The sequence below is a fragment of the Netta rufina genome (genome assembly GCF_964035555.1).
Source record: "Netta rufina genome assembly, chromosome: 4".
Lineage (NCBI taxonomy): Eukaryota > Metazoa > Chordata > Aves > Anseriformes > Anatidae > Netta > Netta rufina.
The window spans coordinates 36,013,514-36,026,404 of NC_140127.1; the positions used below are offsets into that span (position 1 = coordinate 36,013,514).

At 44.5% G+C, this 12,891-nt stretch overlaps 1 protein-coding gene across 8 annotated transcripts in view; it reads right to left on the reverse strand.

Moving 5' to 3' along the window:
* Positions 1 to 3,418, reverse strand: part of GAB1 (GRB2 associated binding protein 1) — a 96,248-nt gene extending 92,830 nt beyond the window's left edge. For all 8 annotated transcript variants that reach the window (XM_084285585.1, XM_084285581.1, XM_084285583.1 and 5 more), the window contains exon 1: positions 3,011 to 3,418. In XM_084285585.1, the coding sequence (XP_084141711.1) occupies positions 3,011 to 3,082 (72 nt within the window). In that variant the 5' untranslated portion in view covers positions 3,083 to 3,418. The remainder of the gene's footprint in view (positions 1 to 3,010) is intronic.
* Positions 3,419 to 12,891: the final 9,473 nt, after the last annotated feature.

Consider the following 12,891-nt stretch of genomic DNA (forward strand, 5'->3'; position numbering starts at 1 on the left):
TGTACTGCTACCACAAAGAACAAGCTATTTTAACTGGCATGTGCAATGTAGCAGAGAACTACGAAGCCAGGGTTTGCAAGTGCTTTTTGAAGTACAAATTGGGATAAAGTGGATTTCCAATTACGTCTTTAAAAATAAGGGAACAAGAGCAGTAAAAGTGCAAGTTGGTGACAGCGGGTTAAAACAAGGGCACAGAAGTTCCCAAAATTGAAGGCAACAGAAGTTGCAATAGCAAACAATGCAGAAGGTAACAGAAGCCATAAAATATAGCGGTCCTGCTTCCCCATGCAGACACAAGTCCTTTCCTGCTACTCGTGGAAGCATTGCACAGGCTGTAGAGACCTGTGCAGGATTTAGCCCCAATACTCTTTCCCTACTTGTCTCCTAAATCCACATCCTGATCTTGGAGCCACAGTATTCTCCCCCCAAAATCTCCTGCTGAAAACCTATTCCAGCAAAGAAACTGTTCTGAACACCAGCTCCGGGGAACGAACAACAGGTGCAAATGGTTATTGCAAAGTTACTTGCACACCTGAAACACAGGAACATGACATCAAAATATGACTGCTTTGAGGGGGAGAAAATATACATGGCATTAAGGCATATATCCAAGTAAATCTGTTTTTGCCACCTGTAGGCCAGTTTACTTTCTTTTTTTAGCCCCCAAATGATTGCAAGATAGCTTTAATACCATGTCCAACTGTTTCAAACTAAAAATTGAAGTCCCTGTGAAACACATGTCTATGCACTAGCTTCAAAGTGCTCCTTTTCACCCTTCCTAAGAACTGAAGCCATATTTAACTGCAATTTCAGACTTTTTATCTCCCTTCCCAGATGGTAACCTGGATTTGCCCCAACACTTGCATGCAAAATCTAATAGGGCGTGAAGTTACAATTTTCCATATATATATGTGAAAAGTATGCGTTGCAGAAAAGCAGTTTCCTATTGAAATCACTTTCCCATCTTTTCTCCTTGTGCAGTCTCTTGAAATATCACCAGGATAAAATATGGCTTTAAAAACATAGCTTTTCTGTGCCCTAGCAGAAGTTTAGAATTACAGAGAGCAGAAGCCAATGCTTCAATCACTGCACTCAGTTCCAATTTATTTGTCAACTTTCTCTTTGCTTAAAGATTGCGATCACGACGTCAAGGTCATTTTTATGCCTTTAAAAACGAGCGTGACCCTTTAGCCTACAACTGATCAGGCACCGCAGACAAGCAAGAGGAATTTTACTTCAAGTCCTCCTTTAAACACAGTCTCTCCTTTCTCTTACATGGGAGAATACAAGCAGAAAGTCATCTGCAACAGCATGCAAGATTTAAACTTCTGACCTTATGGCCTTGGGTGCACACAGATGTTACACGAAGCCCTGCCAACACAGGCCAACCATACTATCACTGATACTCTGCCTCCTCAAAAAGCAGATCCCTGTTTTAAGTGAAAATGAAGGAACTACTCTGTTAGGACAGGGATCCACCTGACCAACACTACGGCTACTTTTACCCTCAAAGGTTCTGATACTATTCTGATACAGAAACAGAGCTAGAAATATGCTGAACAGAAAGTTATATGGAAAATAGCTAACATGTTAGGGACTGATTTATGGCATTGATTTAGAGCAGCCAACTCTCACTTACGCTTTCTTCCACTAACAGACAGTGTAACTGTACACGATTTAGGGCTTGAGTGGGAAATTAACTCAAACTTTAAAAACATTAATAGTTTTCCCACTTCTTGCACACTGGTGAAGCAGCACGCTCTGAATACACACACAGAGGCTCAGCCAAAAATACAGCCTGTGTCCGATTCAGCGGGGAAGCACAGCCCTCCCGTGACCCATCAGGTCATTCTCGGCAAGTCTGATCCTGTGCCCTTGGCGAGAACAGGGTTTTTGTCACTGGGAACCGGTGAACGGGCTATTCTTTTTTTTTTTTTTTTTTTTTTTTTAAATAACTAACTTTAAGAGCCGATTTCACCAACCCCCTGCCATTTAACAAGTTGCCTACAACAGCTCCTTCCCAAGCAGCGGCTGCGAATCGCCAGCTGACGGACAGCAGCCGGGTTGCGTTGAGGTTCAGCTCTCAAGCAAAGGCTGAGCTGCCTCTCCAAACGACGCCGAGCTGCGAGGGCCGTTCCTACTTAAATACCACCCAACGGGCTAAACAAAGACGGAAAGAGAGGAAAAAAGAATTAAGAAAAACACACATTTTGTACCAATTACACAGATACCATGAGGCTGCGGCGGTGCCAATGGGAAAGGGCTGAGCAGAGCTGACTTCTGGCATCACCCCTGCCTCCTACGTGACTTGACAGCAGCGTCGCCGCCAGCCCCGAGCAGCACCAGCCGCCTGGCCGCTGCCCTGTCACGAAATCTGCCCTCTCAGCAAACACGCTCCATTTTCCTGCGAGCTCCGGCTCGGCTCCGCTAAAATATTTCCTCCTGAGCACCGGCGGGCAGCTGGGGGAAACACGAGGAAAAGGCGCTTGGCTCGCAGCTCCCTCCTCCTGCAGGGCTCCGGTCCCAAGGGCAAAGGCTCCCCCGGCCCTGCGGGGAGCGCACCCGGGGCATCCCCGCCTGGGGGGGCCGCCCGGGGCCGGGGCAGCAGTGTTTAGAGGCAAAAAACCCGAAATATCCCGAGCCCGGAGCCCCGGGGAAGGCGGAAAAACTCCGCCCCTCTCCCCACTCTGCTGGGAAAGGCGATAAAGCCGCGGCAGGGCAGAGCTGACCGCTCGGCGCTTCGAGGGGGAAAGCAGAAAGGAGTTGGGGAAAAACAAAAAGAAGAAAAAAGGGAAAGGGAGGGGAGGGAAAGAGAGGGACGGGGGGAGCCCGGCGGGCTGCGGGAGCGGGCGAAGGGCGCCGGGCCCGGCCGGGAGGGACGGGGCGAAGGAGGCCGGGCAGGGCGAGGGGGGACGCGGGGAAGGGGATAGAAGGGAAGGGAAACGAAGGGAAGGAAGGGACGGAAGGGAGGCGAAGAGAAGAGAAGAGAGGGGAGGGCGAGGGCACTCACGTAGCGCTTCAACTTCTTCTCCGGTGGCGACTTTCGGAGCCAGCCCGAGCAGACCACCTCCCCGCCGCTCATGGCTGGGCCGCCCGCCCCTCCGCCGGGGCGCTCCTCGTCCTCCTCGTCCTCCTCCTCGTCCTCCTCCTCCGGGCCGGGCCGAGGGAGCCCCGAGACGCGGCGGCAGCGCCGCGCCCGCTCCGGCCTCCTGGGGCTGTGCGGGGCGAGGGAAGGGGAGGGAGGGAGGGAAGGAGAGAGGGAGGGAGGAGGGACGGGGAGCGGCGTGTGTGTGTCTGTCTCTCACGCACAACAAGCGGAGGGGCAGCGGGGCTGAGGCGGGAGGCTCCCCCCTTCCTCCTCCTCCTCCTCCTCCTCCTGCTGGCCCCGGCAGCGGCAGGCAGGCAGACAGGGGCGGCCGCCGCCCCGCCGCAACTTGGGCTCCGCCGTCCCGGGGCAGGATCCAGCCGCCGCCCCGCCTCAGCCGGCGCCGCCCCCCGGGATCCTCCCGCTGGGGGCTCCCCCTCTCCTTCCACTCCCCTCCCTCAGCGGCTCCGCGGGCTGGGCTGGGCTGGGCTCGCCCCTTCCCCTTCCTCCTCCTCCTCCGAGGGGAGCGGCCCGAGCGCACGGCGGGGCCGGGTCCTCCCCCTGCCGGCCATTAGGGGGCCGGGCACGGCACCCCCCCCCCGCCATTCCCAACAACAAGGGCCGGCAGGGGAGAGGCGGGACCGCCATCCCCGAGGGATCCTGGGAGCTGTAGGCGTGAGGGGGGCGCGGGCCCTTCGCTGAGGGGAGGAAAAAAAAGGGGAAAAAACGATAAACCGGCACACTAACACACCGAAAAACGCAGCCCCGCCGCCCCCAGCCCAGCCGCTCCGGTTTTAGGGCCGGTTTGGGGCGTGGGGAGCGGCGGGGCGGTGAGGGGGTCCCGGCTGCCACGGCCGGGTGGCTGAGGCGAGCGGCTGTGTGGAGAAGAAATGTTAAAGCCGGCGCCCAAGTGTTGGTGAATTCGGTGAAACGCACCGCAAAATCTTTCGTTTGAGATGAGAAACAAACAAACAAACAAAAACTAAAAAATCTGCATGAAAAAACACCTCAGTAAAGTAAACTTTTAAAAGTGCATTAAAAGCACCTCAGCAGAAGTAAACGCCTCGTAGCAAGTTTCAAACTGCCTTGACGGAAAAAAAATAATTATTATGAAAAAAATTCCCCACATACAAAGTTGGTCTCTGAGAGCAGAAAAGGCAAACGGCAGAGCCGCTCCTCTCCGGAGCGAGTCTGCTGATAGTGCTCTCCGTCTTTTGCACTCCGCCGAGAAGTATCTCCTAATAAAAAAGTCTTTTATTATGATTATTGCTTTATTATTTTACAGATTATTTAATTGCAGCCTTCTGGGATGGGGCTGCTGTGTTGTTTGCTAGCAACAGTTCTCTTCCACCACAGAGAGCTAGTCCCCCTAGTGTGCCTTTGTTGAAGGCAGCGTGTTGTTCCGCTTGCTCTGATCCATCAAGGTGTATCACATTAAAGAGCTGCAAAACAACGTCTGTATCGTTTTAATGCGATCATTTGCAGAAATAACAGGAAAATTAAAGGTGAAAGCCTGAAGGGATTAAAACCAGTACATCAATTCACTGTAAATCTTCACACATAATTATTTTCATTAATCCTTCAAGTGTTATGACAGGTGAAATGCTATTCAGTGGTAAAAGAAAGATCATTAACGAGCAAATATATATATATATATTTTTTTTTTTTCCCAAAAACATTTAAAAGAGAAAATAGGTTAATTATGTGCTTTGTCAATGTTAAGAAGTGCACACATCCTAGCATCCAAAACACCCTCACTGACATTTCTACACAACATCCTTGCAACCGCCTCATTGGGCTATTGACAGGAATAATAAGGAAAGTGACATGATGCATGCAGCTGGTAGCATAACTTGAAATTGTAGTGTTAGGTTTAGATTTCAAGCTGGGTTTCACTATACCTCGCTTAAGTTGCTAATGCAGTTTTTTAAGAATCTTGACATTTGAGTTTACTTCCAAATGTCAGATAAGACATTTCTTTAGAAACCTGGAGACAATTGAGTATTATCAGAGCACAATCACATAGAATGGGTGTGAACATACTAAAAATACCATTGTCATTAGCATGTTAAAGTATGATCCAATCATTCATTTAAATCCCATTAATTAACCCCAATCTTGAGGACTAATCAAAGAAAGACAGTCTTTTAGCTAAGCAGACTCTATGGAAGCACCAACCGAACAAGCTTTCTGGCCCAAAGACACAAAATTGCCCCTGAGTTCGAATTTCAAAACACTACATTTGCATTTTAAAATACCCTGAAACCAATGTTAGCCTGGAGTCCAGCATTAGTTTGTCATATAGCTTCGGTAAGAATCTACTTGCTTGAAAATAGCTGTCCAGAGACAAATTCTATGTGTAGGTGTCATCCCTGCCATATAATGATAAATCACAAGTTAGGGAAAAGGAGTTAATGTCAACAATAGCGATAAATAATTAGAACTCAATAAAAACTTTCTTTTAGACCATATCTTGTTGCTGAATCTTGTAAAATTGTTCAGTTTATGAAAATATAACATATCAAAGAAAGATTTCCAAGTGCCTAATTAAGATCTTGTCTATTGGACTGCTCCTTTTCTAATCATGACAGTGGATTTCCCTTCCTGCTCTCGGCTATTTGAATTACCCATTCACAGTCCCACCTGCACTTTCACTAGTAATGTCAAGAAAGGGCTGCGTGAAGCAGTACTTCTTCAAAGTAAGTTAACATCTAGCAAAACCAAGAATATTAATACAGTGGATTTCCATGCATAACCAGCAAGGTTCCACAGTTCGTAATTTAGGTATCTCATAGTAAGGGAAACCAAAGCAATTAAGAACTCTAATGAAATGCGTAAACGGTGCAATACTTAGGTCTGACTGTTACAATCTGCACAGTTAGAGCTGTAAACATGTCTCTGAAGAGAGGTTAGTGGGCACAAGTGAAATAATTTATGCCATGCAGAAAATTCCTTACGCTCAGCTAAATTAGGGTAGAGCATAATTTCATGAAATTGGCATATGAGTCGCAAAGACTGTCAAGAATGAATGTTTCAGCTAGTTTTCCTGCTGTGACTTGGTTTTGAGACTTAAAACAAGGTTAAACACGGTCCATTTTGCTGCTTTCCTGATACATGTCTTGTGCTGAGGAGCACAGGCTTTCCCCTGGTCTCAGTGTGCTGGGGAGGGCTCACGGCGGAGGCGCTGGCTCACGCTGCCGCTGGGTTAACTGACCGCTAGGGCTCTGTGTCAGGGTAAGGCCACCCTCTCCCCTCACTTTGACCCCGCAGGTTATTTCCGTACAAGCGTGCTCTTATTCAGGAAACTCAGAGAATAAAGATCCTTTCAGGTCAATTAATTACACTATGGAGGTCTTCTCCGGTTTTGTTCAAGGGCAATCCTGGAGGAAAAAGGATTTTCTCTGCCTTGCTAGCATATCAGAGATGGCCTAAAAAGCCAAAGCAGTTTCACTGTTCTCACTAAGATCCATCTTGCTCTTTTCTTCTGTGAATCGTCATAGGCCTGAGGAACCGCTGCCTTATTTTCCATGAGTTTCCCTTGCTTTATCCTGGCATTAAAAAAAAAAACAACTGCCACCAGTCATTTTGCAGTTGGTGGAGGCTTTCACCATTTCTAAAAAAGAAGCTTACAATTGGCATTTGTGTGCAGCCAAGGAGCGGATGTGCCCAGCTGAGCCGCTAGCGAGCGGAGCTCGGCTGGAATTCCCGCCGGCTTTAATGCCAACATAATTCCAGGCCCAGCTCCTGCACAGTTGCATGTGTTACTATTTATGAATCCCGTATAGCTGTCGTCTTCCAAGGCAGTATCCATTTTGTGATCAGATACTATGATGAGCTGTGTTGTGCAAAACTGAACAAAAGGCTTTGCCAGCGGCAGGGTGACACTGTGCCCTGGTGTGTGACTGCCACACGCACAGTCATGGGGCTTTTGGCACAGGCTGGCTAACTGCCTTGGACATCAGGCTCCTCTGACTTGTTTCTTCTCAATTGCTACCTTCATCCTACAAGCATGTGAAAGATGCTTTCATTCCTCCATTGACTTTGTGTTCCTTTATGCGTGCCTTCCAAGGTGTTCTAAATGGCTTCTCCAAAATTTTGGAGTAGACTATTTATATAATTCACCACATAAAGTAGGTCATGTGTAAATCCATTTGCCTCTGGTTTGCCTGCCAAACCCTCTTGACAAAGGAAACAGGAGCTGATAGATGAGGAGATTAAATTCATATGGATTTGTTTTTAAAAATATAAATGATACTAATTTCTCATGCAAATAGCTTAGAAATTCTGGACTTGCATAAAAAGATGCTGCTTGCTACTGCTCTTGACTTTGTATTGTGTGATGTGAAAAACTATGTATTTATTCCTCTGTAGTTTCACATTGCAGCCTCATTCAGCTGTGGCTCCTGACAGTGATGCCTAAACTCTTCTGTGCCCTTTCCATACATTTGAAAACAAAATTTGCACTTTGTCATGGCACAAGAAACTTAAAACACAAATTAAAAAACATACATTTTGCATGTCAAGCTATATCCCAAGACATTTTTAGGTATTTATGCAACAATGAACCAGTGCAAAAAATTCTTTTAAGCTTGAAAAAAAAAAAAAACACACAAAAAAAGATGTTGAAATTTGTTTTCATCTGAGATATTTCTCCTTCTGATTCAGAAATATTCCCAGGTAGATTAACTTACAGAATTCTTCTGGCAGTCCATGGATTACATTATTTAGTATTTCTTTCTTTCAGTTTGTAGTTATATGTATTATTGGAAAAGAGATTTACTAAAGAGCAATACAAAATAGTCATAATTAAATGAGATAACTTGATGTCCAAACACTTCAGAGTTGTTTACTGGTCATTAAACTACCTCTTGTCTTTTTTGTATTTTTCCTTTCAATATTGATGCAGGCTTTTTTGTATTTTTCCTTTCAATATTGATGCAGGCAAACACAGAAAAGGGTATACTGCAGAACTTGCATAAAAAAAAAAAAAAAGGGAACAGTTTTTGTAATACATTGAGATCTCCTTTGTGATCTTTGTAGAAAATTCTCCTTCACACTCCTGGAATGGAAATTCACTGGTAAATGTTTGTCCATTTGACCTTTTTTTTTTGACCATGGGATAAGTTGAATGCCTTACTTCATGCAAGGGAATTTCCCTTTTCTCTTTAGACTGAGCAAGAAAGAAGGAGCAGGTGAGCTGGTTGGCCAGCCATGCAGAAACTTCCTCAGGTCTATACCGATAAAAATGAATCAGCAAGATTTTCCCCCCATAAGGATGATACCTTTGCATCTATCCTAGTGTGCTGAAAATCAGTGGAATTTTTTATATAAAAACCAGGAAGCATTTTACAAGTTCCACAAAATGGAAACTTAACAGTTCAGACAAGTTTGATTTGAACCTTTAGAAATATGAATTACTATAGAGATGACCATGTTTTAAGGATAAATTGCAATGCATGGTCATATAAGAGACCAAACTCTGTTGTGCATAGTCAAAAACACATCACCCAACCTGTTTTGGTTGGCTGTGGTTTGTCCTCCAAATACACAAGGTGGAAGACATTTTGAACTTCTCCCCCCAAAATAAATGTATTGCAACATAGAGAACTGGGGGAGCAGCTAAAGGCTGAGAGACAGCAAGTAAGAAAACATTTCAGGATGGTGGTTTCAGTGACAGCATAAGAAGACATCACGGAAGAGGACCTACCACCACAAGATAGAGACAACAGCTACAAGGTGCCTCTCTAACATGTTCTCAGACAACAGGGTCACACATTAGGACCCAAATTCACTTTGTTTGGAACCTGCTGCTTTGCAGAGAAATTCACCACTATGAATTATCTTCTCTGCAGATTTAGGGGCCCCTCCTTCAGAAATGCTAAACAATAGCTCTCGAGACAGCCACGTTTATGCCTCTTTTAACTCACTAGAAGAATAAGAAATGTATGCCTTCCACATCCCCAATACTTTTTACTGGAGTAAGGACAGTTTCAGGGATAGTCCCGCCAATTGCCTACAGCGTCAGCCAAAGAGGAGTCCTACTACATTAAGCCAACTAGCAGTGCAAGTCATCTAGGCTGGGGTGCACCTCACTGTAGTCATCTGCAGCGTGGTTGTTTGCATATGAGCTACTCATCTACACTTCTTTATAGTCCGTGGTGAGATATAACCAACTAGGACGCATTTCATCTCTTCCAAAGACAGATGGTTAAGGTGATTGGGTGAATTGCCTTCTTGAAGAGCTTGTTTATCTCCATTGACTATAAAAAGAGTCTAGACAAGTAGCACAGAAGTACATAGCCATGCTTGTGATGTGTAAAGTCAGGTAAAATGAAACTTTAGCATGTGAGTCAGAAAAGTAACCATACTCTTGGAGGTAAATGACAGTCCTGAATGGATTTTTTTCCCAATTATTATTTAATTATTATTATTCAGTCATTACATTATTTTAATTTCAGTTAAGTCTTTTCAAGAATTTTTAGGATCCTTAGCCTTTATCAATAGCAGGAATAGGTAGACTACCAAATTTACAAGTTAGATAAGAAGATTTGAGATCCAGAGTCAAACACTTTGCACTGAAGCCAGAACAGTCTTGTTCAGGCAGAGCGAAAAGGAGAGACATGGTCTTTCTGTATTTACTTATAAAACCTGCAGTGCTTTGGCCTGAGATTCCCACAGCCTGCCTCTAAGGACATAGAAATGTGTTGCTACCATTATTTTTACTTTATCAACCTCTACTCTTTACCATAACATCTAACATCTCTATAACATTTAAAAATGCCAAAACGTGGAGAAGGAAGGTATGCTTATTTTTTGCCTTTTCAAACAGGGAAACATGCATTTTTTCTTTGCAAGAAGTTCATTGTTTTACTTTAATGTTAAGAGTTTCCACTGGACTCAGGTTTTATCAGAAGATTCTTTTCCATAGGTCTGAGCTCTTTCAGGCTCAGTCTGATCTTTTCTGTCTAGAATTATTACCTAGTCAGGAGTGCACAGCAGTGGAGCAAAGCAGATGTTCTCAGCTAAGTGAGTGGACTGTATCATATGGCCTGAGTTTGAATTACATCTTCCAAATGTTTCTGTACCCCTCAAACCAGAAAGGAAAAATCAGATTCAAACTGACAGGCTATAGCATGTGTAGTGACACCGTCAAGGGAAGAGAAATGCCTAGCCCCGAGGTTACGCAGTGTCCGAGACAACATGAAAACATGTTAGAGAAACAGTGCAGCAGGAGGGCAGTGGAGTCACAGCTGCTTTTTCAGGATGTCCCGAGCTAAATCTATAAAGAACAGGAGGATGAGACAATTTCATGTAACTTTACAAGTGGCATTAATGATCAGATCACAATTTAGAGAGATTGTTTACTCTCGCATCATTTTCAGCACTTCTGGAGAACAATCAGAGTTCTCAGTAATGAAAAATGAAGTGAGTATGAGGGACAGTGAGGGGAACAGTTCAAGATAACTATGGACTCATTCTTGCCAACACTGCAAAATTCAGATCAAAACTGAGGAACTCAGATTCACTAAGATTACAACTCTATCCTTCTTCTCCGTGCCACAAAGTGATGCCTCTGACATTTTTTCAGTGTAGCTTGAGTGTTACAAGTCTTTGTTCCTTCTACAGCTCCTCAGTAATGTACCAGAAATACCACACTTTCCCTGCTTCTTCCAGGCACAAACACATTTTTCAGTTAAAGAACTCAAAGCACAGGAAAAAGATATTTCCATATTATAGGTGAATAGATTTAATGTTCTACTTGCATTTAAATAAAAAATGTGAATTTCCAAAAAATCACCATACATTGTCTTCTATTTCTATCCCTCCACCTGCCCTTGTGTCCTTGAGGGCAGCAGTATCTCAGTTCACTGATTAGGCCATCACCCTGTCCACAAAATTTAGGTCATCCAACATGGTAAGAACTAAAACTGTTGCTCACTTGACAAGCCACACAACTCAAATATTGATTATTGATAATATGTGGATAGTCACAAGTCATTAGCAAGCCACAGTTGGCAAAAAACATGAACTAAAACGCTCACAGAAAACTTATGGCCACGTTAAAGAGCTACATTTGACCCCAAAACAAATATTTTCTGCTTATTGAGTCATCTTCCTCTACTGGAGACTATTACATCAAAATTTAAATTAATTTATTTCACCATTTTCTCTGAAATATAATCTTGTGCTCTACTGTATGTTGTTTGTATCTACTGTGGGCTTTCACAGACAGCTCTTTGTGGTTTTTGAGATTCACGTCTGTAGTAAAGCATTTGGTATTTCAGGAACGGAATACTTATTTTCATAGATTCATTGTATGGTGTAACTACTACGGCATAATTTTGATTTGTTTGCTTCATTTGCTGAGGACTGAAGGCTGTTCCAGAACAATCACTGGGGCAGGCAGGCGGTCGCAGACATTCCTGTCATTCATTATCTGTCACACGAACACTGTAGGAAAAAGGCACTCTGCCGAGGTTCATGCTGGGGCCATTGGAGTGGGCCTCAGATATCGTTAAGGTGTTTCATCACAGGCATTGAAAATTTCATAGTGCTCCACTATTATTTTGTTTGTTTGTTTGTTTGTTTGATTGTTTTTGTCCTGAGAAAAGATACAACTTTTAGTGTTGGAATGTCAAAAAGCTTTAATTTTTAGGGGGTACTGTTTTACTTTTTCTTTATACAAAGGCAGTGTGTAATAGTGTTCTCTTTAAAAAGCCAAATGTCAATTTTTTAATGCTTTTTCCTCCCAATGTTTTTAGATTGCTTGAAGCCTTCCTCTAAGTATTCCTGTTCTCTGGAAGCTGGCTGTTTCCCTTGTAAGGGGGAGAAATTGGTGACCCAACCAAAAAAGTCATGTAAAACAGAGAGAAGGTTGCAAACAGCAAAGTATGGCGTAACCTGTGGTTAACTCACTTCCTGCAAGGGTGGGAAGGGTGAGTTTTGATCCCTGCATTTTCTGACACGGAGGAGAACTTGAGTCTGCCTCTGCTTTCTGAGTGAGTACCTGAACTGCTTAGCTACTTTTTCCTGGGTATTTTTACCCTTTTGTTATGCCTGTACGTTGTTCAGAAGCTCTATTTTAGAATTAAGGAATATATTTAACGTGAATCAATATTTTTCTGAGGAAAAAGTATTCTTGGAGAATGTCTGACAAGCTGTGTTTTAGTAACGAGGGCCTACCTGGGAAAAGGGAACTGGGAAGCTGCTGTAGTAGGATCAAAATGGCGCAAACCAGCAGCTCGGGACTTGCCTGCAGACACTATCTTCATCCTCAGGAGGAGCGACATTTGTTTCAGTGGGAGGGGTGGCACAGTTTCCCAAAATGAGGACAGGAGGTTGGGAAGGATCAGTGAGAAGCTTCAGGAGGCTGAGGAGCATTAGTGTGTGTGGGAAGGGGCTCTGTGTCTCTCCCCTTCCCAGCTCATCTACCAAGGTAGATGTTGAGCGAAGCAAAACCCCTACTCACCTACTGGGCCATCACCTTGTTCACAAATTTGAGGTCATCCAGCACGGTAAGAAGTAAAGCTGTTGCTTGCTTGATCAGCCACACAATTCCAGCACTGAGTGTCGGAGGCAGTGCATGACAGGGTACTCATGATCCCATCAAAAGGTCATGCTTTGCCAGGGGTGTGAAATGAGAACGGCACCTCAGCTCACTCTCCTCTGGAGAGCAAGAGAAAGATTTCAGTCTCTGTTACGGTGACAGAGGGGTGTCCTGAGCTTGGGTGGACAGCAGAAGTGTGGCGAGGCCAGGCATGCAGGATTAGCCACAAACTGATAAAAGAGGGGGTTGGAGCCAGGCA